Source organism: Nuphar pumila, chromosome 3, assembly GCF_984573655.1.
Source record: "Nuphar pumila chromosome 3, dmNupPumi1.hap1.1, whole genome shotgun sequence".
Classification (NCBI taxonomy): domain Eukaryota; kingdom Viridiplantae; phylum Streptophyta; class Magnoliopsida; order Nymphaeales; family Nymphaeaceae; genus Nuphar; species Nuphar pumila.
The window spans coordinates 122709422-122736198 of record NC_143251.1 but is presented as its reverse complement, the minus strand read 5'-3'; the positions used below and the strand labels follow the sequence as shown (position 1 = coordinate 122736198).

The 26777-nt window shown below is 36.6% G+C and overlaps 2 protein-coding genes across 2 annotated transcripts in view; both read right to left on the bottom strand.

The window, feature by feature from the left end:
* The window catches only part of LOC149843576 (NADPH-dependent alkenal/one oxidoreductase, chloroplastic-like), a 70215-nt gene extending 58357 nt beyond the window's left edge, over window positions 1-11858 (bottom strand). Inside the window, exons 1-2 of the mRNA XM_089999923.1 lie at window positions 11329-11858; window positions 9462-9785 (exon numbers count right to left, since the gene is read on the bottom strand). Of these exons, the coding sequence (XP_089856049.1) occupies window positions 9462-9785; window positions 11329-11736 (732 nt within the window). The 5' untranslated portion in view covers window positions 11737-11858. The remainder of the gene's footprint in view (window positions 1-9461; window positions 9786-11328) is intronic.
* A 1650-nt stretch (window positions 11859-13508) lies between these two features.
* Window positions 13509-26777, bottom strand: part of LOC149843575 (CASP-like protein 4A2) — a 28153-nt gene continuing 14884 nt past the window's right edge. Inside the window, exon 4 of the mRNA XM_090000931.1 lies at window positions 13509-13593. Coding sequence (XP_089857057.1) covers window positions 13509-13593 — 85 coding nt within the window. The remainder of the gene's footprint in view (window positions 13594-26777) is intronic.

Sequence of the window (26777 nt, the reverse complement as noted above, 5' to 3'; positions counted from 1 at the left end):
TTACAAGATAAGAAAGACCAGTGTCATTGAATTGAGCAATTCTCTTAAAGGAGATTTCACAAAGAAAATGCTCAAGAGCATATGATAAAAGAGAGTGTATAAAACACAAGAGTTCAAAAGTTTCACTTATGAGACAAAACAACCAAAATATATTCTTTGATTAAAAGAAAACATGTGCACATAGCAATTGTGCTATAAAATGAACATGAATTAGAAAATCTCATATTAAAACCAAATTTCAAATTCCCATAAATATGGAATTTTGTAAATCTCAACAATAGTTCATCCACTACAAGCAATCACCTTATTAGACCTCCAAAAAAACCTCAAATCAAGTGTATAAGTGTCTAGAACAAGATCATAAATATAATGCCACCAAAGGGCCAAAGATACATACGAAGGTATGTAAACATCTCTTGTCTACATATAATAATACTTAAAATGAGTGTATCAGCAACTAGAACAAGAGTACAAATGCCAACATGGACTAAAAATCACACATAAAAATGAATAAACAGCTCTTGTCTACATATAATGACACTCTAAATCAAGTATGTTCAGCTACCAGAACAAGAGTACAAATGCCAACATGGACTAAAAACACACACTAAGCTGTGACAACACATCTTTTGTCTATATAAAATGACACTTGAAATGCGTGTATCAACGACTAGAACAAGGACACAAAAGTCAACCATGGGCTAACATCACACACAATGGTGTGAAACAATCCTTGTCTACATATAATGACGCTCAAAATAAGTGTGTTCAGATACTAGATCAAGAGAACAAAGCCAACAATGGGCTAAAAACACACACGAAGGTGTGTGAACAACATTTCTTGTCTACATAAGATGACACTTAGATAAGGAGCATAAAAAGAGAGAACACTTGAGGTAAGAACGCTTGTAATGGAAATACAATTAAAGAACATCAATTTTTTCAATATATCTTGAAACACTATGGTTTCAAACCTTAGACATCCATCACAGGTATACACAATTAAAAGCATCCATAAAATCAACGGCCAAAAAACAAACGAGTGACACTCATAATCAGAGATCACATAACAAGCCATTTAGAGTCAAATTACAAGTTGACAATCTAAAATAACATAACCTGAGGTGCACATAACTCACTTCAACAAACATCTCTGATATAACAATAACAAGGCCATAAAGGATTGATGCATCGTATAACTTGTGATAGACAACATAAGAGTGTTATAAAAGGCAAAGAATACTCCTTTTAAAAAACAACATTCTTTTGAATACGCAATGCTTATGTGAAAAAACCATTTTTGGGATAATCAAGAGTAAAACCAAGTTTTAGTATTCTTTGATTGTAATGAGATATGCGGAAACATAAAAGGTTCTATAATCACTTACAATGTCCTATAATGGACAAATAAAAGAGTCAATAGCCAAGTCCACTAAGGAACAATACATACACAAGCCTTGAGAAAGGCACTAAAAAATAAAAGCCTCTTTAAAGAGTATTCAAACAAGCACTAATGCTTTCACAAAAGATGTGCATGAAGGCACTCAAACTACACTTGAACAAATACGCACAAAGGCGTAAAATAATGCAAACATGCACAAAGGCATGTAATGAAAATATATTCGAATAAAGAGGAGAGTTTGAGACTCTCAAGCTTTAATTATGCAATTATATGCTCAACAAGTGTAATTCAATGCAAGAAAATGAGAACATATTAAGGCCAACGTAGGCATCCTTTAATAGAAGTGATACAATCAAGAGGTTTGGAAATCTTATGTGAAAAAATACAAACAAACAGGTTTATAAACTTGCACCATTTAGAAGAAAATCCAAACTAATGAAATCTTTTATACCAAAAGATCTTATTATGCAATAAACACAATATAAAATTTTAAATAATGCATATTAAGATTCTATATAATGTGGGAAGTTCTTTTAAAAGATCTTTCTTGATGAACACAATGGTTCATACAACATACTTACCACAAAAAATTTTCAAGAAACCAAAAACATTGAAGGACATTTACAATCCTTCTTTTCACAAGGATCGCAGAATTCTCACAAATAGTTATCATTAACAAGAACCACTTAGGTTCATCCTGTTAAAATATATGTAATTCATATATATATATATATATATATTTATATATATATAATACCCGATAGGGGTATTTTTGTCATTTCACAAGTACCCGATAGGGGTACTTGTTTTTCTTATTTTATTTTTCTCTTTATTTTTTGTAAAATCTATTTTTTTATTTTTTGTTTTTTTGCTCACACAAAAGGGACCCCACCATGTAGTCGATGGGGCCCCCAACGGTCACATTTGTGACCGTTGGGGGCTCCCAACGACTACATGGGGAGCCCCCTAGGTGGCTCTCCTTTTAAGGCCTCTTGGCCCTCTCCCTCTCCTTCTCTTGTGTATAAATAGGGGTGAACCCCTCTTGTATTCCTCACTCTTGAGAGCTCTCTCTCTTTCAATAAGAGGCATTTATATTTTTATGTTGTGTTGTCTCTTGTGGGTTTTGGTGTTAGCCCTTCTTTGTTTGTTCATTAGTAGATGTTGTAAGTGCTTAGTGCACTCTTTGCTTTTCCGCATATTTCATTACATGGTATCAAAGCCTTGTGTATGCTCTTCTTCTTAATATAGCTAGTGGTGTAGCTATATTTGTTTTTTTGTTTCTCTCTCTCCTTGGTATCCTCTTGTGAGTGGTTATTATAGAAGGAGAACAAAAGATTGATCTCTCATTCAAGCTCAATGGCTCCAACTACATGATGTGGGCCGCCGTCATGGAAAACAACCTCAAAGGGAAAAAGCTTTGGGGATACGTTATGGGCACCATTCCGGAACCACAACTCCAACTAACTAAGATGGAAGGTGATCAAGAAAAAGCTCTTAAAGGAGATGCCCGCATGAAGGCCATTGAAGATCACCAATCTAAAATAGAAGATTGGGAAAGTAAGCATGCCAAGATTCTTGCTTGGTTCATGAACAATGTGGAGCTCAAGATTTGCGCCAACATTGCCAAATTTCGGATGGCAAATGAAGCATGGTTCTTCATGAAAGGTATGTTTACACAAAAAGACCTTGCTCGTCAATTCTTTCTTCAAGAAAAAATCCGGACTATCAAGCAAAGAGAAATGAGTGTCAGGGACTACTTTAGCACTCTTGGCCCTCTATGGGATGAGCTATCCTTACTAGAACCAAAATGGGTTTCTAGTATAGATGTGGAATTAAGGAGAGAACAAATGGAAAAAGAACACTTTTTCCAATTTTTACATGGGCTTAGGCCCGAATATGAACAAGTTAGATCCTCCCTCCTACATATATCAAAGCCTCTTCCCTTGGAAGATGCCATAGCCGAAATATGCCAAGAAGAAACCCGTCTTGGCATAATTAAAGGAGGAAATGATGTCTTGGCCGTATCAAAACCCGGCAACCATATGAAAACCTACAAACCTCCACATTTTGGAAGGCAAAATAACTATAATGGCAACTATAGAAAAGTCATTTGCCATCATTGTCAAGAACCGGGTCATATAAGACCTAATTGCCCTAAGTTGAATGAAGCACCAAAAAATAAAGTTGCTTCCGTTGAAGAAGCTACTCAAAAGAAAGAGGAAGCAATCAAAGGAACGGACTCTTTTTCTCTTGCTCAACTATCGGAGGCACTACAAACTCTACTCAAGATTCCATCAACTTCGGGTGCCGCCGTAGCTTCCTCCTCTCCTCCAGGTATGTCGTCTTGGATCCTTGACTCTGGAGCTTCCTTTCATATGACCCCCCTTGAAAATGAGCTTTCCGATTTATGTAATAATTATAAAAACTCCTATGTTTTGACTGCCGATGGTACATCTTTACAAGTAAAAAGTTTTGGAACCTTAAACTTTTCAAAAGACTTCTTTGTGCCAAACGTAAGAGTTGTACCTCAACTTAATTTAAATCTCCTCTCTGTTGCTCAAATATGCGATCATGGATGTAAAATCTCCTTCTCAACTAAGGATTGCTCTATACAGGATCTCCGGTCCGGGAAGCTGATTGGGCAAGGCCATAGAAGGGGAGATCTCTATTACATAAGCAACTTGAAACTCCCCATGAACTCTTTTTGTAACCATGTCCAAGATAAAAATATTGATATTTGGCATCAAAGACTTGGACATCCAAGTTTCTCAAAAATGTACTCCTTTCCATTTGGAAAGAAATTTTGTAATGAGAAACATTTTGTTTGTAAGAATTGTATTTTTGGCAAAATGAAATCTACTCCTTTTCCAAACCGAACTTTTGTGTCCAAAAGACCTTTTGAGTTAGTCCATTCGGATGTTTGGGGTCCTTCCCCCGTCATGTCTAAAGGAGGGTACTCCTATTATGTCACTTTCATCGATGACTACACTAGGTATGTATGGATCTACTTTCTCAATTTAAAATCCGAAGTCTTTGATTTTTTCAAAAAAATTCATATGATAGTTAAAAATCAATTTTCAAGTAATATCTCTACTCTTAGATCCGATTCGGGTGGAGAATATTTATCAAATGAATTTCAAAACTATTTAGAAGTAAATGGAATTTGTCATCAAAGATCGTGTCCTAGGACTCCCCAACAAAACGGCTTGGCCGAAAGAAAGCATAGACATATCATGGAAACCACTAGGACACTCCTTATTTCCAAAGAAATTCCAAAGAATTTTTGGGCCGAAGCGGCCTTGACCTCAACTTATTTAATAAATAGAATGATATCTTCTTCCTTACAAAATACATCTCCATACGAAAAACTATTTGAAAGAACACCAGACTTCAATAGATTAAGAGTTTTTTGATGTAAATGTTTTGTCCTTAATCATAAACGGGACAAATTATCTCCTAAAGCTATTGAATGCGTTTTCTTGGGTTATGGAGAAAATCAAAAGGGTTTTAGATGTTTTGACTTGAAAAATAACAAACTCTATGTATCCAAAGATGTAACATTTTTGGAAAATGAAAATGGTTTTGTGAAAACTAAAGATATTGACGAAAGTGAATATACTTTTTTATTTGATCTTCTATCTCAAGAAGATGAGACTCCTCAAGAAGAGGAAATCTCTAATGAGTCTTTGAATGACCTAGAGGAAATTCCTCTTGATAATGCTATAGATGAGAATAATAGACCAATCCAAACATATGTTAGGTGTGGTCAACAAACTCAGATAAGTGCCTTAGAAAAATACTCTCAAGGATCCGACATTGAAGAAACATCTTTAAGGAGATCCAGTCGGATCTCCAATCCTCCAAATAGGTTTGTTTCCTATGAGTCCCTAACTCCTAGATATAGAGCATGTCTAATTGCGTTGCATTCATTTCATGAACCTTCACACTATAATGAGGCCAAAAATATTCCCCAATGGGTTGAAGCCATGAACTTAGAGCTTAGTGCCCTTGAAAAAGCTAAAACTTGGGAAATAACTTCGTTACCCATTGGAAAGAAATCAATAGGATGTAGATGGGTCTTCAAAATTAAAACCAAGAGTGATGGTTCATTAGAACGTTATAAAGCACGGTTAGTAGCTAAAGGATATGCTCAGGAATATGGTATAGATTATGAAGAAACCTTCGCACCTGTTGCTAGAATGACTAGTGTTAGGACTCTTATTGCTATTGCGTCTGTGAAGAAATGGCCTATCTATCAACTCGATGTTAAGAATGCATTTCTAAATGGCGAATTAAATGAAGAAGTTTACATGGATCCCCCACCAGGAGTATGTATTGGTAAAAATAAAATTCTTAAACTTAAAAAGGCATTATATGGTTTAAAACAAGCTCCAAAGGCTTGGCATGATAGATTTAGTAATGTAATGACAAGTTTAAATTTTCGTTCATGTTATACTGACACTACTCTGTTTGTGAAAAGTGCAGGGTCTTCAGTAGTTATTTTACTACTTTATGTTGATGATATGATCATTACAGGAAATGATGAGCAAGGCATTAAGGATATTAAAAAGGTTTTGAAAGAAAATTTTGATATGTCTGACCTTGGTTTCTTAAGATATTTTTTAGGAATTGAAGTGGCGTACTCTCCTCGAGGGTACATTCTCTCTCAGATGAAACTTGCTGCTGACATCTGTTCCAAATCGGGTATCTCCGATGATAAGAAGACAGAAACCCCAGAAGTCATCAATGCAAAATTAAGGTTGGAAGATGGAACACCTCTCGAGGATCCTACTCCCTACCGGCAACTTGTTGGGTCTCTAACCTACCTATCCATCACACGGCCAGACATAGCTCATGCCGTCCACTCTGTCAGTCAGTTTCAACATGCACCTACAACTGTGCACATGAGTGCAGTCTTAAGGATCGTCAGATATATCAAAAATATCATAACTAAGGGAGTTTTTCTTTCTTCTGCCTCGTCACTTGACTTAATTGCTTATACTGATGCAGATTGGGGAGGAAATCCCAATGACCGAGTCTCAACTACCGGTTTTTGTGTTTTCTTAGGTGACTCTATGATTTCGTGGAGATGCAAGAAGCAACACAAAGTATCCTTGTCCTCGACAGAAGTAGAATATCGTGCTATGACCACTACAACCATGGAACTTGTGTGGCTAAGAAGACTCCTCAGTGATATGGGCATTGTCATCTCTACTCCGTCGAAGATGTGTTGCGACAATAAAAGCGCAATCTATATTGCAAGCAATCACACCTTCCATGAGCGTACTAAGCATATTGAGATGGACTGCCATTACGTTCGGGATGAATACCTAAGAGGAACTATAGCACTACCTTACGTCACATCAGAGTATCAGTTGGCGGACTTCTTCACTAAGGCTCTTGCGGCTCCTCGGTTTTTGTTTCTTCTTAACAAGCTTTCGGTTATATCCCCGTAAAGCTTGAGGGAGGGTGTTAAAATACATGTAATTCATATATATATATATATATATAATACCCGATAGGGGTATTTTTGTCATTTCACAAGTACCCGATAGGGGTACTTGTTTTTCTTATTTTATTTTTCTCTTTATTTTTTGTAAAATCTATTTTTTTGTTTTTTGTTTTTTTGCTCACACAAAAGGGGCCCCACCATGTAGTCGATGGGGCCCCCAACGGTCACATTTGTGACCGTTGGGGGCTCCCAACGACTATATGGGGAGCCCCCTAGGTGGCTCTCCTTTTAAGGCCTCTTGGCCCTCTCCCTCTCCTTCTCTTGTGTATAAATAGGGGTGAACCCCTCTTGTATTCCTCACTCTTGAGAGCTCTCTCTCTTTCAATAAGAGGCATTTATATTTTTATGTTGTGTTGTCTCTTGTGGGTTTTGGTGTTAGCCCTTCTTTGTTTGTTCATTAGTAGATGTTGTAAGTGCTTAGTGCACTCTTTGCTTTTCCGCATATTTCATTACACATCCAACAAAAGAAAGACAAAGACTTAATTTAAATGTGAGAAATTCATATTCAAGAATTACCAAATTCATATATCAATTTTTCGCAAAAAGTGCACTAAGACACACAAACAAGAGAAAATCTCAAAACAAATTAGGTTTCATATGAGAGTCAAGAGTATTAAGCAAAGACCAATAATACTCATTTAGCAAGAAAACATATATAATTTTATAAGTTAACTTATAAGTTAACAACTATGCAAAAATCATCAACCTCGCATAATTGAAGACAATTTTGAAAAACATCACTATATAAAGGATTCTTCATAAATTACCATTATATATGATGGGTAATCGATGAAGTGTAGAGAAGTATGTGAATTATCACAATCCTTCATATACTAAAAAATTTCAATCTCAACCCAACTTTCTGTAAGCGCTTCCTACACATATAAGCAAATTTTATCACACCCATGTATGTTCATTCATGCAAAAATCTCTATATATAAAAAATGTTTGTGTATAAACACAATGCTAACAAACAAGAAGTGTGCGCAAAGACACAAGGAGAACTCTCACAAGTACACAAAGGCATGGATACACATGCACAAAGATATGGAAAATATGAACTTCAAGCTTTTAATACTTGAAGTCAACATAATAATAACAAAATTCTAAAGCCATACACGAGTTCAAATAGGATTGACATCAAATTTTTTTTAAAAATAAATATGATACATGGCCCATTTTTTAGCAATCATATATCTAGAAAAAACAAGTTTACCAATTTTTAAAAGGAAATAATTTAGAACATGCGAACAAGTGAAATGTGATATGTGAAAAGTAAGGGTTCTCAAGTACCACAAACACTAAATGTGCAAAACATAATTATAACGAAAGCACATGCAAAAAAATAATTTCATAATGCATAATACTTTAAAAAAAAGGATACATACCGAATAACTTCAAGAAAAAGAAGAAAAACAATGAATACTTCACCATTCTTTGAAGTTTCTTGAGCGACACGCTTTCCGATGCACCAAAAGACAATCCGATCATGACCTAGCTCTGATACCATGTAATAAAACAAAGGGTTCGATAATGAACCCATAAATGCACACTTAAGGTGCAAATACACAAACCCACTAAGGGGCAACCAAAAGCACATAAAGTGCTAAACCCACAAAGGGGTTAAGCCAAAAGGCTAAAAGAATATTTCTTTATTATGAGAAATAGGGTAAAAACCCTTTTACAATGGAGCTAAAGCTCCCACTAGAATCATCAAATATAAGGGGAAGTCCCCTATTTATAACACAAAAGAGAAGCAAGGAGGGGCTCCTCTTATAGACGTTGGAGCCCCTCCAACGGTCACAATTGTGACCGTTGGAGGGGCCCAACGTCTCTAAGAGAGGGGCCCCCTATGTACTTTGAGAAGTATGAAAATAAAAAAGAATAAAATAAAAAAATAAAAAAGATTACAACCATATTCGTTAAATAAAATGTGTAAAATTAAGTAAAATGACTAAACTACCCCTACGGCTAATAATAGAGAAATATAGATTTTATATATATAATTAGGAAGATACATATACATATATACCATATATGTATATGTATCATCCTTTATATATATAAAATATATATGATTACAATGATTGAAGAATACATTTTAACATGTGTTTCTTAACCTTCACAAAATTTCTTAAATACCCTATGATGACAATTATTTTATGACACCATCATGGCACTCTAGATTTACCATAGACAAAGTAAGTTGAATGCCTGTTAAGGCCATGGAAGTTAACAACTCTCTCCCCACATCTAAAACCTTTTCTATATGAATTAAACTGCCATGAATTAAAAATAATAATTTAGACTCAACATCTATCTGCCCATAACCAAAATTGAAGTCGCAAGTATAAAACCTTTTCTATATGTATTAAACTCAAGTGCCTTAAAAGTAATAATCTAGACTAAACATCTTCCAATATCCAAAGTTTAGATGGCAAGCATATTAATGTCCAATACAGAGGTAGCACAATATAAGCTAATTACAAACATTATATAAATCCAGAAGCAACGTGCACTTGTGAAGATGAAATTTATATAAATTACCTGGATGACCAGGCTTCCAACTCCACCAGCACCTCCCAACACGAGGATTGATTTACCTGCAGAAAATCTGGCTCTTTCTAGGCCTTCATATGCGGTCTCTATTGCAAGAGGCAATCCAGCAGCCTGAGAGAAATCAAGATTTTTGGGCTTCAGAGCCAGCAATTTCTCCTCCACAGCAGTGTACTCTGCAATTGATCCATACTGCTTAGGATTTTCCAAAGCTTTCTCGTTGATATTCCCATATACTTCATCTCCTTCCTTTAAATTCTTGACCTGACTTCCAACCTTTACCACTACTCCAGATACATCATATCCTGGAATTGTCTGCAAAGATAAGAACCATGTTAATGACTGCATCCTTGTTCATGAGCCTAAGAAGATGGGAATCCAATAGAACGTTCATAAGGAAGGTTGCAAGGAACATAAAAAGTTCAATTTCAAAGCACACAAGCACTAGCGGTATGCTTTTCAGTTTGAAACTTTGAATACAAGTCAGCTCTGTAAAATTAATAAAACTAAACATATGGGTGAAAAAACCATTACTCTTTTCTGTGTGTTGAGCTGACTCTCAGAGATTAATATAAGAAAGAAGACAATTGAAAGTGATGAACCAATTCATTTACATAACGACAAGAAAATCCTAAAACTTATTATTCTGTAAGCATTAAGACTTTCAAACAGGTACAAAAAAGTCAATTCCTAAACCAAAAGGATAATCTGGTGTCAATCTTTGTCTCTCACAGGTACCTTTGCATCCTCGGGAAATTATTTTCATAGTGGAAACCATTTTACTTTAAAATTTATAGATCCACAGCTAATGTTCAGTTTTATCAATTTTCTGACACTTAACAACAAAACTCTAAACCACTAGCTACACGAATTATATGTTTCTAACACCACAAAAAGTATCACAGACATATTGAGATAAGTTGACAAGCTGGCATGCACATCGGCTCTAAACCTCAGTGGAAAAAAGAACACTCTAAACAAAGGGAAATCATGCCCAATGACCTATCTTCTTTCCATAAAACATACAGTAATTACTGGGGATTGCTATGGGAAATAAGATATACTGCTGTACACCACACTAGGCGTCATTCTAGCCAGCAACATCTTCAGAAATCCTAGTTAAAAAAGGACAAGAAAACATTCAGAAACCTCAAAAAAGGAAAAAGGAATAAAAAATCCACAAAGTAGAAAGCTCAGAGAATTTTCCAGATTTACAGCTATAGTATTGGAACCAATCGTCTATCTGCATATATTTTTTTGCAGAGACTAAGAAAGAAGAAACTGACCATGTTATGAAAGCAGGGAGCATTTTCTTCCTCATTACAAGAACAATAAACAGATATATGCATACACAGAAAGGCAACACCATGTATACTTCCAACATATCGCAAGAGGATATTTAATGAAAATACAAGGAACAGAAGAATACAAATCCATCGCCTCAGTCCATCTTTGTTTCTCCATTTTGAGAACCAATATAAGTCTTTCATAACAATGTAGCAAAGTTCTTGCCCTAAAAACTCCTAAGGCCCATCAAGGCAAAATGCCAGAGACCACACCTCTTCTTCCCAAAAAAGGAAAAAACTACACAAAAACCAAACATCATGCACCATGCAGATTCCTCAAAACAACAAACCAAAAAAAAAACACAATGAATTTGAAATATAAAGAAACTGCATAAACCATTGACATTTAATTACACTATATCAAATTAAAAAATAGGAAACCTAAAGCTGCATAAATCATGAACTTAATAAAAAGGTTAAACAAACTGAGACTTCTTTCCATTTCCAAACTGAAAAACTCTAACACCCAAAATGGAGGAAACCAAAAAAAAAAAAAGTAACCAAAAACTCACTGGTAATGGAGAATCAGTGGCCTTGAATTTCCCTTGCCTCCTCTTTGCATCCACAGGGTTGAGAGCAGCAGCCACCACCTTGATGAGAACTTGGTCATCCTTGACTTCAGGCACAGAAACAGTGCTGCTAAATTTCAAGACATCAACACCACCATACCCATCATAAATCCATGCACTTTGCTGCACTGGCACTTGGGGATCGCTGGTTGCTTCCATGGCTGTTGGGGCAGTTTGGGCCTTAATGCAGAGCTTATTGCTGCTGCTGGTTCTTGTTGCTAGCTTTCTTCTTCTTCCATCATTGGAGTAAAGGAGGGAACCATGACAGAGGGAGGTCCTTCGAGAGGCCTGCTGGTAAGAGGAGTAGCATGGCAATCTGGTGAGTTGGCGAGTGGCAGGGAATACGTCCATGCTGAGGCGGTGGCTCTCTGTGGGTGGCTCACACCTTTTCCTTTTTTTTCTATTTTATCTGTCAAAATGTTTTAGAGAGACTAAAGTCCCTAATACACAATCAATTCCAGGTGTTGGACCAGAAGAGACTTCTCTGGAAAACTCTGGAGAAGTTCACCAACTGCTGGAGAAACGGCAAAGGAGAGATTTGTGGACTTTGGAATTGGGATGGGAGCTGGGCCATATGGTTTGGTGTTGCCAAGATTAAAAACCACAAACATTTGCTTTGACGAGATGGATGTGTGAATGTTATTTCTCGAGTCTTATCCACATTTGAAATGACCTTCAACTGGTCCTGCAGTATGTTGAGCGCTAAGTATTTGGTCAGGTGGACCTGCTGTATCGGCTCAATCTTACATCCAGATGCTTTGTTAAAAATATTATACATTGTGGATAAGGGGATGGTGTCGGCGTTTCTTGCATCAACATACATAGAAAGCATACCTGCAAGTGCATCTCTGACATCACAGAGTATGTGTGTGGGTGTTCGGCGTTCTCCTCATCCGATCGACGCCCATGATGAGCCCAAGCTTTAGGTCGACGGTGAGCAGAACCATATATCACGTAAACCCGAATGTGAAATTTGAATAGGCTATTGTCATGAATCTCTCATCATCTTCATAGCAACCAATCTCCTTATATAATGGGGAAAATGACAGTACGTAACTTTCAGCCACTATCTCTCCATTAGGTGTTCACTAATGATGTCAAATTGGGTCACCCAAATGGGTTGAACTCAAATCCGTTATGTTCAACATTCTCTCACTTGACTCATTGACACCAAAAGGTGCACTAAATCAATGTTTAAACCATTATCTCGATTTAATTCTTTATATGGGTTCACATGCTACCCTTAATCACAAAAATGAATCATATGAGTCATGGAGATAAACACTTCTTCATGAAATGTCATATTCTCATGTACTACACTATAATTCACCTTTAGTGCTTTAGCATGTTGAAATTATCTTTATGAATAGGTTGGTATCTTACCTATTTTATTGGTCCTTTAATATTGTTATTCTAATATTCTCTTTAATCCATATGAGAGATTCTTTATGCAAAATCAATAATTTACAAACATTACAAGAAAAATATGTATTAGCGACGGACGCTTTTCATCGTTCATCCATCATTAACGTGTTTAACGACAGATTAGCGACGGATGAGCGACGAAAAGCATCCTTTGCATAATCTTGGTTGCTAAAATACGACAGAATTTATTTGTCATCAATCCATCGCTAATTAGCAACGGTTTAGAGATGGATCACATCTGTCACTAATTTGTCGCTAAATAAGAACTAATTTGGTTTTACGAAGGAATATATTCTGCCGCTAATTCATCGTTAAAATTTAACAATGAATACCTATCTGTTGCTAATGTTCGTTGTCAATTTAGCGACGAATTAAATTCCGTCGCAAAACATCGATTGATTTAAATTGGTGACAGATATTAGCAACGGATAATATCTATCTCTAATCCATCATAAATTTTAAAAAAAATAAAAAAATTAAAATATAAATATGGAGAAAAAATTCTCGTTATACAATTTATATAACCTGTGTATAAAAAATAAAGTACACAAAAAATACATATACAAAGCAAGTGAAACAAATTTAACATAAGTTATAAGTTAAATAAATTTAACAACTCAGTACAGTCCTTGCCAAGTTCAAATTAGTTACAAGTATGTGAAATAAATTAAACACATGAATCTAATCCTCGTCAAGATTCAGGGCATCATCTTTTTTATTGTCTTGATCCTGCCCTTCATCCATGCCTCCATCAGCTCTTCTATGTTGATCATCTCTAGCATCCTACAAGAGAACCAAAATGTTAGTATTGATAAACAAAATATAATAAAATAAATTATATGCAATGCACCTAATCTAATGCAATCAAAGTAAATGGTTGAATGACACATAGACAAGCAATAAAGTGAAGGACGATAACAGAATTCAAATATGTGTTCTAAGACTGACAAAAAAAAAATCATAGTGATTCAATCATGCAGATATGTGTTCTAAAGTTGTCAAAAAAATGTCACAGTAATTCACACATGCATATAATGTTTATAAGGTTGTCAAATAAATGTGTTATATATCACAATCATGCATATATGTGTTATAAGGTAGTAAAAAAACTTTAATAGTGATGAAATCATGCTTTATATGTGTTCTAAGGTTGTCAAAAAACTTTTATAGTGATTCAATCATGCATATATGTGTTCTAAGGCAGTAAAACAATTTCATAGTGATGAAATCATGCTTATATGTGTTCTAAGGTTGTCAAAAAACTTTCATAAAACTTTCATAGTGATTCAATCACGCATATATGTGTTCTAAGGTTGTCAAAAACTTTCATATTGATTCAATCATGCATATATGTGTTATAAGGCAGTAAAAAAACTTTCATATATGCTAATATCATGCTCATATGTGTTCTAAGGTTGTTAAAAAACTTTCATAGTGATTCAATCATGCTCATATGTGTTCTAAGGCAGCAAAAAAACTTTCATAGTTATTCAATCATGCATATATATGTTCTAAGGTTGTCAAAAAACTTGCATATTGATTCAATCATGCATATATGTGCTATAAGGCAGTCAAAAAACTTTCATATATGCTAATATCATGCTCATATGTGTGTTAAGGTTGTCAAAAGACTTTCATAGTGATTTAATCATGCTCATATGTGTTCTAAGGCAGTAAAAAAACTTTCATAGTTATTCAATCATGCATATTTGTGTTTTAAGGTTGTCAAAAAACTTTCAGAGTGATTCAATCATGCATATATGTGTTCTAAGGCAGTAAAAAAATTTCATAATGATTCAATCATGCATAAATGTGTTCTAAGGCAATAAAACAATTTCATAGTGATGAAATCATGCTTATATGTGTTCTAAGGTTGTCAAAAAACTTTCATAGTGATTTAATCATGCATATATGTGTTATAAGGCAGTCAAAAACTTTTATAGTGATGAAATCATGCTTATATGTGTTCTAAGGTTGTCAAAAAACTTTCATAGTGATTCAACCATGCATATATGTGTTATAAAGGTGTCAACAAAATTTATAGTGATTCAATCATGCATATATGTATTCAATCATGCATATATGTATTCAATCATGCATATACTAGCTTGAAATCTAACGACATGAAATAAATTACATGAATCTTTATACCTAACGGGCATCGGAGCTCATGTTGAATGCAGACAAAGTTCTCATGTCCCAAAAAAAGTTACACAACTCATTATGGACAAGGTTGGGAATGGCTTCATGTAAAAAGTCATGCATTTTGTCCTCAAGACGCTGACAGATACCATCCCAAGACATAGCAAGGTCAATCGGACGATGGAAGTTGATGCTGGCGAGAGAACTCTAAGAGCCCTGACTGCAGGAGACAATGATTGGTGTGGTGTTCATGTTACTCCCAAACCCGAACACACGACCCTTTTTGAGTTCACCGGTTGCAATCACCCATGTTGCAGAATCAAAAGGTGGATGTTGAGTGAAGTCATCGCCATATCGCTCTACCATTTGTTGCTCGTATGACTCATACAAAGTAATGATTACAATATAAATTAATAATTAAGAATTACAATGTTTATGATAATATAATCCATAGTAACTTGTATATTACAATGTTTATTAATACAATAAATACATACCGATGTCGCTCTCGCCTTTTCTGATACAAACTCTTTCATGCTCTTACGTTTATGTGTTTCAACAAACACATCCTTGTAAGGCATAATACCTCATTTTTTTGCTTCTTGCAAGGTTAAAGGATAAAAAAATTAATTAAAAAGTATGTAGAAATACTTATAAATTTGATAATATATATTGATGAATTATCATTTTCTTCTGGTGACTCCCAAAAGTTCTACATCCACCTATGTGTAGATGGGCATCGGGCATCTTCGCTCGGTTTTGTGCAGCCTTTGCTGAACGGTTTCAAAATTTATTGCTCGCCTACTTGTCGCATATTCCCTCCCAATAATCTCTCCTGATAGTAGAAGGGTTATGACTCTTTCACTGCAGTGGATCATCTATCCCATTAGTTGCTTTTATTGCTACAGTCTTCATATTATGCAGCATATCGGCAAATCGATTGGTACCTTCTGCCACACTATCCTCGCGTCCTTCTCTTCGTTCGCAGTTGCGAAGCGATGCGAAGCCTACAAATACTTTCAGAAAGTTAACACACATAACTATAAAAAAAAACAAAATATGAAACACATTAGTTATGATAAACGATTGCATACCATGAATGAGGACAATAATCTGTCCAGCACCTCCTTCGGGTACTATTTTCATTGAGCGATCGGTCTTGGAAGATGCTTAAGTAGTGACTTCCTAATTTCTCGTATTACTTCTTATGGTTCGAACCTCACACTGCACATGAATTGATGCACATTAACAATCAACTGTCGATATACACTATTTATAAGATAAGTATTGGACAGGTGACAATGAAATACTTACGGTCGACTATCGATATATACTATTTGAATGAGTCATTGTGTGTCAAACTGAGAAGACCCTGTATCCGGTATTGTCTCGTGATGTGTATAAGTAGTTGGTGTAGGTGGGTCATGTGTAGGCGAAACATCACCTACAGAACAATGAGTTAGAAATTCACATAATGCACATTTAAACTAATCAAGTATACAATTATTTAAATGATATACCTATCGAAGCACTACGTAAAGACGAAAACTGAAACTAACTATTACTCATCTGGGATCCTATAAAGACGATTAACAAGTAACAATTTTTATATCAACATATAAGCAAAAACATAATGAATGCCTATATTTAAATATAACACAAAGACATCTACCTAATGATGTCCCACAACCTCCACTTGGTCCTCGACCACTGGCTGCTCGACCACTGTTACCTCTATGAACCATATTCTAACAAATAAAAATATTATTTGGATCAGTTACATGATATGCGATTCCATGGATACATAATCAAATCGAAAATAACTTCATGCAAGCATGGATACATTCACATCAAACATGACAATACATTCAAATCATTCATATCACATCAATGTCAAACATGTACCTGCAATAAACACACTCAAATATTCTGCTAACTACTACCATAACTAGCATAGTCTCTGAACTACAAAAACAAGAGCACATGAGAAAGTGATGTGGTATGTATTACAAGATATATTTCACTAACTCGAGTATGCTTCTTCATCACTTGTTTGACTTTCATATTCTTCTTCTTCTTCTTCTTCTTCCTCCTTCTCTCCGTCATCTTCGTCTTCTTCTTCATTGGGTGTCCATCCACTTGGTATATCATTTGGATCACATTCTTCCATACGTGTGTCATCAGACAATGGAGATGTGACATGCATACCATATGTGACATCGTGACCATAAGAAAAGTAATACATATCATCTAACTGATAGTAATCACCCTCTTCAACAATCATGTCTTCCTGTAACTGATCATACTCGGGGTATAGTTTAGACTTCACCTTGAAAACCGTCCACCATTCATTTTTATCTGACTTTCTTGTATTCGGATATGAAGTATAGTAAACTTGTTGAGCATCTGTCAGTCCATATGAAAAGTATCACAATCATCTTGAAATCTCTATGCCAGACAGCTGTGTAGATGAATCTTCTATTTTAGTTGTGCCTACTTTGAACGCATTCATTTGTCATCGGAAAGAATGGTCGCCGAGTAGAAATCGACAGTGACAATCAAACCAGCACAACTTCCTTCCATGCATCAATTTAAAAGATTGTGTATCCTCCATGCAGTACGGACATGCCAACCTCTCATGTGTGCTTAAACCAGATAACATACCATATGCAGAGAAGTCACTGATTGTTCATAGAACAATAGCCTTCATATTAAAGTTTTGTTTTTTGTGGGCATCGTACGTGAGAACACCATCATCCCACAGTATTTTCAGTTCATCAATCAATGGCCTTAAATATACATCAAGATTTTGGTCCGGAGATGTCGGGCCAAGGATCAATAGAGATAAAAAAAGATTTTGACGCTTCATACACAAGCTAGGAGGAATGTTGTATGGGGTGACAAATATTGGCCAACACGAGTATGGGGTTGCTCTACCCCCAAATGGATTAAATCCATCTGTACATAAACCGAGCCTAACATTTCTCACTTCCATTGCGAAGGTCTTATTAGTACAATCAAAGTGCTTCCAAGCTTCTGCATCAACAGGATGTGTGATCTTGTCTTCATCATGTCAAACTTTATTTGTATGTCATCTCATGTGTGTAGCTGTCCTTGAAGACATATACAATCATTGCAATCTAGGGGTGAGAGGGAAGTAGCAGAGCAACTTGTATGGCACTTCTTTTGACCTCGTGCTACCATTGCCCCTTGTCTTTGGCTTGAATCGAGGATGCCCACATGATGGACATAATCTGCTATTTTCTTGATCTTTGAAATACAACATGCAGTGATTTGGACAAGCATCTATCTTTTGATACCCCATACCTAAAGCGTTGACCATAACCTTCGCACGATAAAAATTTTATGACAATTTCTCATATTTGGGCAACATACTCTTCACAATAGAGCACATACGATCAAAACATGATTGACTCAAATTATACTCGGACTTCAAATTCATTAGTTGAAGAACTGCAGACAAGATAGTGTGACTCTCGCAACCATTCCAAAGTGACTCATCAGCATCTCTAAGTAAATCATAAAATCTATTAGTTGCATCGTTTGGTGCTTCTTCCTCTACGCCAATGAGTACATCACTAGGACCCATAGCAGAACCCAGTTCTGGTCCTACGACATCAAATATCAAATCCACATATAGATTATCGTGCACCACATCCACCCGTACATCAAAATTGTTCCAAAATTCTTTACCATGAAGCGTCTAATTCTAATAATCACTCATGAAACCCTTCTTGTATAGGTGATGTCTAACGCCATGAGGTTTTACAAATCGATTATTCTTACACATCATGCAGAGGCATCGGATCCAACCTGTAGGTTTCACTGTACTGACACTTGCCATTTAAAATTCAATAAAACTGTCAACACCATCCATATATTCAAGCGATACCTCATTGTCAACTATCCTACGGTACATCCATTCATGGTTTGTAGTTATTTTGTCCTATGATGTTACAGATATTATCCTAACCAGTTAAAAGAGAATCATATGAATGCTATGATGAAGAAAATATCAAATTTATCATGCATTCGTGATAGATATAATGATTTGATATATATATATATATCACACACACACACACACACACACACACACACACACACACATATATATATATATATATATATATATATATGTTGTCATTTAATCACAAAAATAATGATGCATGCATTGATAACTTAATATTTTCATATGCAAAACCATTCATTTGAAGCATGTTTGAAACATTGATAACTTAACATTTATTTTCATGTGCAAACTCATTCATAAAATGATACATTCATTTGAAGCATATTTTTATGATATAATTTCACATGAAAGGCATAATCAAATTGAAAATAGCTGCATACAAGCATGAATACAGTTGCATCAAACATTGCAATACATTCAAATCAATCATATCAAAAAATGTCAAACATGTACCTGCAACAAATACACTCCAATATCCCGCTAACTACTACCATGACTAGCAGAGAATTCGAACTTAAAAAATAAGAACACTTCTATTTTCATACATTAAAATCATGCTCAGCATGATCTCTGAACTCCATCAAAGCAGTCCTAGATATCCACAACTAAGTGAGTATGTTAACAGAAAATTATTGCATCCAAAAAATTAAATAACATGTGATGCGCTTGCATCACTTACTCACCACGGGTATTTACCTGATTTGCATGCTATTGCCTTTGCATTTTTTTTATTTCTTTTTGCATTTCATTTTTAGTTGCATGTAATGCTTAGCACTAAGCATCGCGCAATTAGCTCAGCTACGCACCTGCAAAGCATAATTATATACGACCAAGAAAAAAGGGGGGGGGGAGTGCAGGGGCCAAAAGGCCCCTGCAGCTCTTGAAAAGGAGGAGACAGGGTCCATCGGCCCCTGTCGGACCAAGACAGGGGGGGGGCTGGGGCCAATGGCTCCTGTCAGACCAAGACAAAAAATAAATAAATAAGGAGACAATGCAAGGGGAGAGAGGGATCACCTGAGGGAGAGGGAGCGCGGACGGCGATGAGAGGGAATGTTTTCATCGTTAATTAGCGACGAAATATGAGACAAAATGTTTTCATCGTTAAATTCGCAGCAAATTTAAATTTTAGCGATAACTACTTTTCTCTCGCTAAGCCATCGCAACTTTGCAACAAAAATAATCTGTTGCTAATTAATGTTTTTCTTGTAGTGAAAGATATAGAGAATCAAATGTAATCACATAATGTATTGCCATACATAAGAAGGAATAAAAAAAACCCATCCCCTTTACATGTTGGGAATACAATCCCGGTGCTAGCCCTTTAGTAAGAGAATCCAGAGTCATTTTCTTCGTCTCAATTATATCAATACATACCATATGATTCTCAGTCTTTTCATTAACAATAAAATATTTTAACTCCATGTGTCGACACAATGTAGAACTCTTGTTATTATTTGGAAAGGATACAACTGCTTCATTATCACAAAAGATCTTTAGTGGTCTCTCAATAGAGTCCACAATACCAAGACCTATAATGAAGTTTCTTATCCAAACGGCCTGAGATAAAATCTCGTATAAAATCAATACTTTTTGTCCCAATAGATTTCAAAAATTCTTTCACTGTTCTGCAGTGAAAGATGACACCTCAAATATTTTGAGCTACTTACGATTGCAAAAAGCAACATGCTAAAAATATTCAAATACTCCTACTTTTCATGAACGCCATTTTAAGCGCTCCCACTTCTCATAGACAACCTCCAAAATGGCTATTCTATTCTCCGTATGAGTGAGATAAATCGCTCTATACGAGATTCATATTGAAAAGGTAAATGTGAGACCCTTTATTATTTATCTTTTCTGAGACAAACATAGTTGAGTCATCATCATTCCACATTGGTGAAAATGACAATACTGATAGCTGCTCTGTCTCTTCAATTATCAAGGAATTTGTAATAACCGCAATATTTACATTTAAAAATTTTAGCATTTTAGGAGTAAAATGGGAGGATCTGGGCACGGATCCAAGTTTCGGATCCAGAACCCATATCTATGTGACACCTATTATACAAGATAAACATATTTAAATATTAAAATAAGTAAATAAGAAAAAAATAAATAAAATAAATATATAAGTGGGGTTTTGGATCCAAATCGCTACCGGGTCTAGCGTCGCGGGTCGCGGTTCGGACCCGGACCCGGCCCACACCCTGCAAAAAGGAAACGAGTGGGGGTTAAAAGAATAAAAATAAAGGGGAAACCCGATAGGGGTTGCCCGATAAAAAAAAATACAAGGGGGGGGGACCTTCTTCCCCGATATATCGGGTGTTAGGGTTCAGCTGAACCCTAACACGTAAGGAGTTGGGGAGGTGGGGGAGCACACCGCAGTCGCCGGGAAGGTATGCTCCCCTTCCTTTTCGGGTGGCCACCCTCCTATAAAGGGGGACCCCCGAACCCCTCTTTCTCCCTCTCTCAATATCCCAATCTCTCTCTCTCTAAGCCGTGGATCACCCCCCGAGCTCGGGCCTGCTGTTCGAAGCCTTGTCAGGAGACGCAACCGACCTCCTCTCGTAGCTGCCGCAACAACTTCGCCGGAAAATGGTAGGGTTTTTGTGATTGTTTTTCAGGTTAATCAAGGGTTTGGTGGGGTGCGGGTTGTCTAAAATCCAAATCGACTGATTTAAAGGGGGGTGCGTATAATAAAATGAGGGGGACTACGAATGGGATAAAATTTTGGCTGAGTCCTGTCAGGGGATTCTCGAATCCCTAAATAGTTGTATATGTTCCTTGTTGTTCAAGGGGACCCCCAATTTGGGGTCGTCTGTTGACCCCAAACCGAAAACCCCAAATCTGCGATTTGGGGGTTTCAGATTATTATGAAAAAAAAAAGATAAAGAGGGGACTATTCGTGTTTCACAGTTTCGTAAAAAGATGACTTTGGAGGTAGCAGTGGATAAACCCAAATTTGGAGGGGTTTTCTTCCAGACTTGTGATGACGAATGCTGATTTTTTTTTAGAATTAATGCTGTAATACAAATTAGGCTTATGAAAATCTTGATTAACAGATCATATCTTTCTTATTCTGAAACATATATCACGCTTGTGTTGATTTACGTTGGCCGAATGCATCTGTTCCAATCTATAACCCATTGAGTCATGACTCCACTTGTTCAGTCTTGATGTGGGAGTGGGACTCAGCCTGGTCAAGTGACTTGCAGGTTTTGTTAACTTCTATTTTATATTCAATATAGCAAAAATATATTATATATATTACAAAATATATATATTTCATAATTACATAACATTTAGTGATATAACTAGAATTTAAGTACAAAAGCTAAGAAGTACGAAACTTAGATTCATCATATTTATGATTCAATGCAAACATCACAATAAACTAATAAAGTAAAAAATATATATTTCATAATTACATAACATTTAGTGATATAACTAGAATTTAAGTACAAAAGCTAAGAAGTACGAAACTTAGATTCATCATATTTATGAGTCAATGCAAACATCACAATAAACTAATAAAGTACTATATCATAATAAGCTAATGAAACACTACTATGTACAAATATCCAATTCCACAATCAACTGATGTGAAAGGAGACCGTAGTTCTGGCCGATTAGTACAACTTTTACTTTGTGATTGTAAGCTTTCCATGTTTATTCCGACAACCCACTTGATATTCTCTTTATTGCTCAATGTTGATGGTTTTAGTCTATAAAGCTATGCTGAACTATCATAGTTTATGATTAGCCGAGGTTGAATGTTTTATTCTGTAAAGCTATGTTGAACCATCATAGTTTATGATTGACCGATGTGGATTACTTTATTCTGTAAAGTTATGCTGAACTTAGCATAGTTTATGATCATCCGATGTTGATTAATTTATTCTGTAAACCTATGTTAAACACAACATAATTTATGTTGACAGATGCTAATGGTTTCATCCTGTAAAATATAGCATGTTTATGCTGGCCGATTGAAACTATTTCATTATGTAAACCCTAACTTGTCTAGGTAAATTCCTGTTAGCCTATTTTTGTCTATGTATTATGCTGTGAGATATGGCATGCTTATGATAACTCATGTTAGCTGTTAAAGATACTGGTAGTTACCATGTTTGTGGGAAATTTTCATTTCAATATTAAGACCCTACAGGATAATAAACTATGTTGAGCATACATAGAAGCTGTTATATATTAGAGGTTGACTCAACACATAACCTGGTGCACGCTGCAATCTTTAGACATGTGTCGTGCCTAATGGGCAAGACAGATTGGACTACCCAATACGGGTATTTGGGCTACTAGCCTGCGTGTTATGGCAAGAAAAAAAAATGATGAAAACTTAATCATAAAGGTTGTGCGACCGACTGGTTTAAAGGTACCAGGGTCTTGGTACTTTACAATTTAAAGGTACCGAAGCATTTAGAATAATGATCATAATACTGATAAGAAACTTAAATTAAATTGTTTAGGGAAACCTTGCCCAAGGGGCGATACGGGTTAAGTACCTAATGTAGGTACGTGGTCTGGTTCAAGTATATTGGTAAGGAAATTAAATAATAACTTTTGTGCTTGACTGGTTTAAAGGCACCGGAGCACTTTGGGTGGGTTATGCAATTAATATGACAAATGATTGGGATTGTTCTATGCACCTTGGTAAAATGACTAAGGTTGAGAATCCTACTACTATGATAGTAGAAAGAAGTTTGGGAAATGCCCCATACTTCAGGAAAATAATTAAATGAAAAGATTAACCCACTCAGATTTGGGCTTACCTTGTAGAGGGTAGGTGGTACAAAACTCTGGGGACATGTGTTTGGTTTCAAGCGTAAAGTGACTCGTTGGTCCCAGTCCTCAGAGTCGGGGTACCCGGACTACCAAATGTGTCCTAGGTGGTAGTTCCATGTTCTTCTGCAGAAGTTAGGGATGCATCTTGTTTTGGTTTTGGCCTTTGGGAGTTTCTCTCGGTCACTGGCCGCTCCCTTGGGATTTCAGTCACAGTTAGAATGTTCGGGCTAATAAAACAACTTTGAATAATATACCCCCGAACGTTCTCTTCTGTGATGGTTGCCTTGGCCCGTGTGTACCTGCGGGATAAGAAAAGATAAACATCAACTAGAACAGTTAGGTATCACTGTGTTGGAGTCATTAAGGAGACATTTGCATATTCTTTCAGCGTGTTCGGTGCTTATGATGAAACGACATCCTAAACTGTGCAGATATGAGTTAATTGAATTCATATTGTGGATGTTATATATATGTTATGCATGTTATTGTTAGTTCTGTTACAAAATATGCTTTAATTGCTTAATGCCTTATTTAATTATGGTAGCTGCATAAAATGCTTTACGTTCTTAACTATAACTGTTGCATAATCTACTCCTCTACTTAGATATATGTTTGTTATTGTTGTTGCATCGACTTCTTTATATGTTTATGTATAGACTGAAAATCAAACACAACACCCACATCACACACCTGACACGTGATCTACTTGCAAGAATAATTACAGTTTTCCTACTTAGACATTGTAGTCTAATTCCTATAACTTTTATCATTTTCAGGCACAGAGTAGCTCTATGAGCAATGTGGGATAAGCCGCTGACCAAGACTTGATCTATTTGTTCCCTGACGATCCTACTTTCTTTCATATTGGAAATTTTAGTTTGAGATTCATAATGTGAAAACTCTGATGTTGGATTCTATTATTATTAAAATAAAAATAAATGGTGTGGTTTGCTTTTACCTTCCTGTATCGTTCTGAAATGCTTAACCCTGGAATCATTTATTTTTTCCGCTTCAAAAAAAAAATCCTCAAAAATCTGGGTTTAAATTTCGGGGCGTTACAGTTATGGTATCAGAGCGTGGAAACAATAAATCAAGGATCACTGTCGTGCCACACCCTGCAAGCGCTCTGTAAGTATAAATTCTTTATCAACCATGAAAATTGCATTGTTTTTTGGTATAAGTGTAGATATATACATGTAATGATTGTAGGAACACTACAATTCAAAGATAGTAAAATTGTGTGTATTGAAATGATTATTAGATGTATCGTCGATCCCAAGCTAGTTCAAGCACGGCGAACGAATGGCAGGACCAAAGGGGGTTCGTGATGGAAACTCTTGGTAATCTGGCTCAAACCATGGACACCCAAATGCGCCACCAGGCGGAGTTAGCCGCAGCCATAAGTGAAAGGCATAACACGAGCACAATCACGTATGAGAAGTTCTTGAAGTTGAACCCGCCTACCTTCTCAGGCAAGGCCGATCCTGAACTAGCGGAGAGTTGGATTGCAGAGACAGAACGAGCTTTTCGGGTTCTGTCTGTTCTCGATGATAAGCAAACGGACTTCGGCACTCACCGCTTGACGGAAGATGCACAGAAGTGGTGGGACACCACCCGAACCATCCACTTTGCCGGAGTGGATACTATTCCATGGGAAGATTTCAAGCGAACCTTTTTAGAGACATATTTCCCCCAGTACGCTCGTGATCAAAAGCATTAAGAGTTCTTGGAGCTTACTCAAGGAAATATGAATTTGGTGGAATACACTACCAAATTTCGGACCTTGGAGCGTTATTTCCCAAATTTGTTCGCAAATGATAAAGCCCGAGCAACTAGGTATGTCCGCGGACTCAAGGACGGATTACGACCACGAGTGATGATTAATCTGTCGCCCACCCTCGCACAAGCCATTGAAGTGGCTACTATGTTGAACGAAGAATGAGAGCGGTCAAAGAAGGGTCAAAAGGACACACCGGGGAAGCGGGGAGCCGGTCCGCTGCAGCACCACGGTGGCAAGAAGTACCAGCCACCTTACAAGAAGCAGAAGTACAATGGTGGAAATCGTCCTCCGCAACAACAGGGACAAAATCGGGTGTGCCAGAAGTGCAACCGGTTCCACTACAGACAACCTTGCCCCAGAGACACCGGTGCATGTCTCTACTGTGGAAAGATGGGTCATTATGCCCGTCAGTGCCACAAGAAGATGGCGGATATGCAGAAACATAATACCGGAGGAGGGCAGCAACATCAACCATCTCAGCCGCAGCAAACACCACAGCAAAATGCACAGAAGAGGGTGCCTGGACGAGTATATGCCACCACTGTGGAGGAGTTGGAGAAAGGAAATCTGGTACAAGGTACGGTACTTGTCAATGGTTGTGCTGCACTTGTTCTATTTGACTGTGGTGCTACGCATTCGTTCATATCCATAGAGTTTGCAAAATTACTTGGTGCACATACTGAATCTCTGAAACATGAATTATATGTGTACAATCCGATAGGATATAATTCGATATGTGTAAACTACATCCCTGATGTCATAATTGTACTTGAAGGGCAGAGCTTACCTGCTGACCTAATCTTGCTCGATATGACTGAATATGATGTCATATTGGGGATGGACTGGTTATATGAACATTATGCCAATGTTCTCTGTCGCCAAGGGAAAGTGGTTTTGTCCCGACCAGGATTGCCAAAGGTTGAGTTTCGGCTCTCTAGACCTATAGTGAAGGGCCGAATTGTATCAATATTAAAGGTTCAGAAGTATATGCGACAGGGGTGCCGAGCATTCCTAGTAAATGTATTCTCCTGTGAGTCGAAGGTCACACCATTAGAAGAACTTGAAGTGGTTCGTGAATTTCCGGAAGTGTTTCCGGATGAGTTGCCTGGACTACCTCCACAACGTGAGGTGGATTTTCATATCGAGTTGGTGTCTGGGACGACACCGATCTCGAAAGCGCCTTATCGTATGGCCCCAATAGAGTTGGAGGAGCTGAAGAAACAACTCCAAGAGTTGATGGAGCAAGGT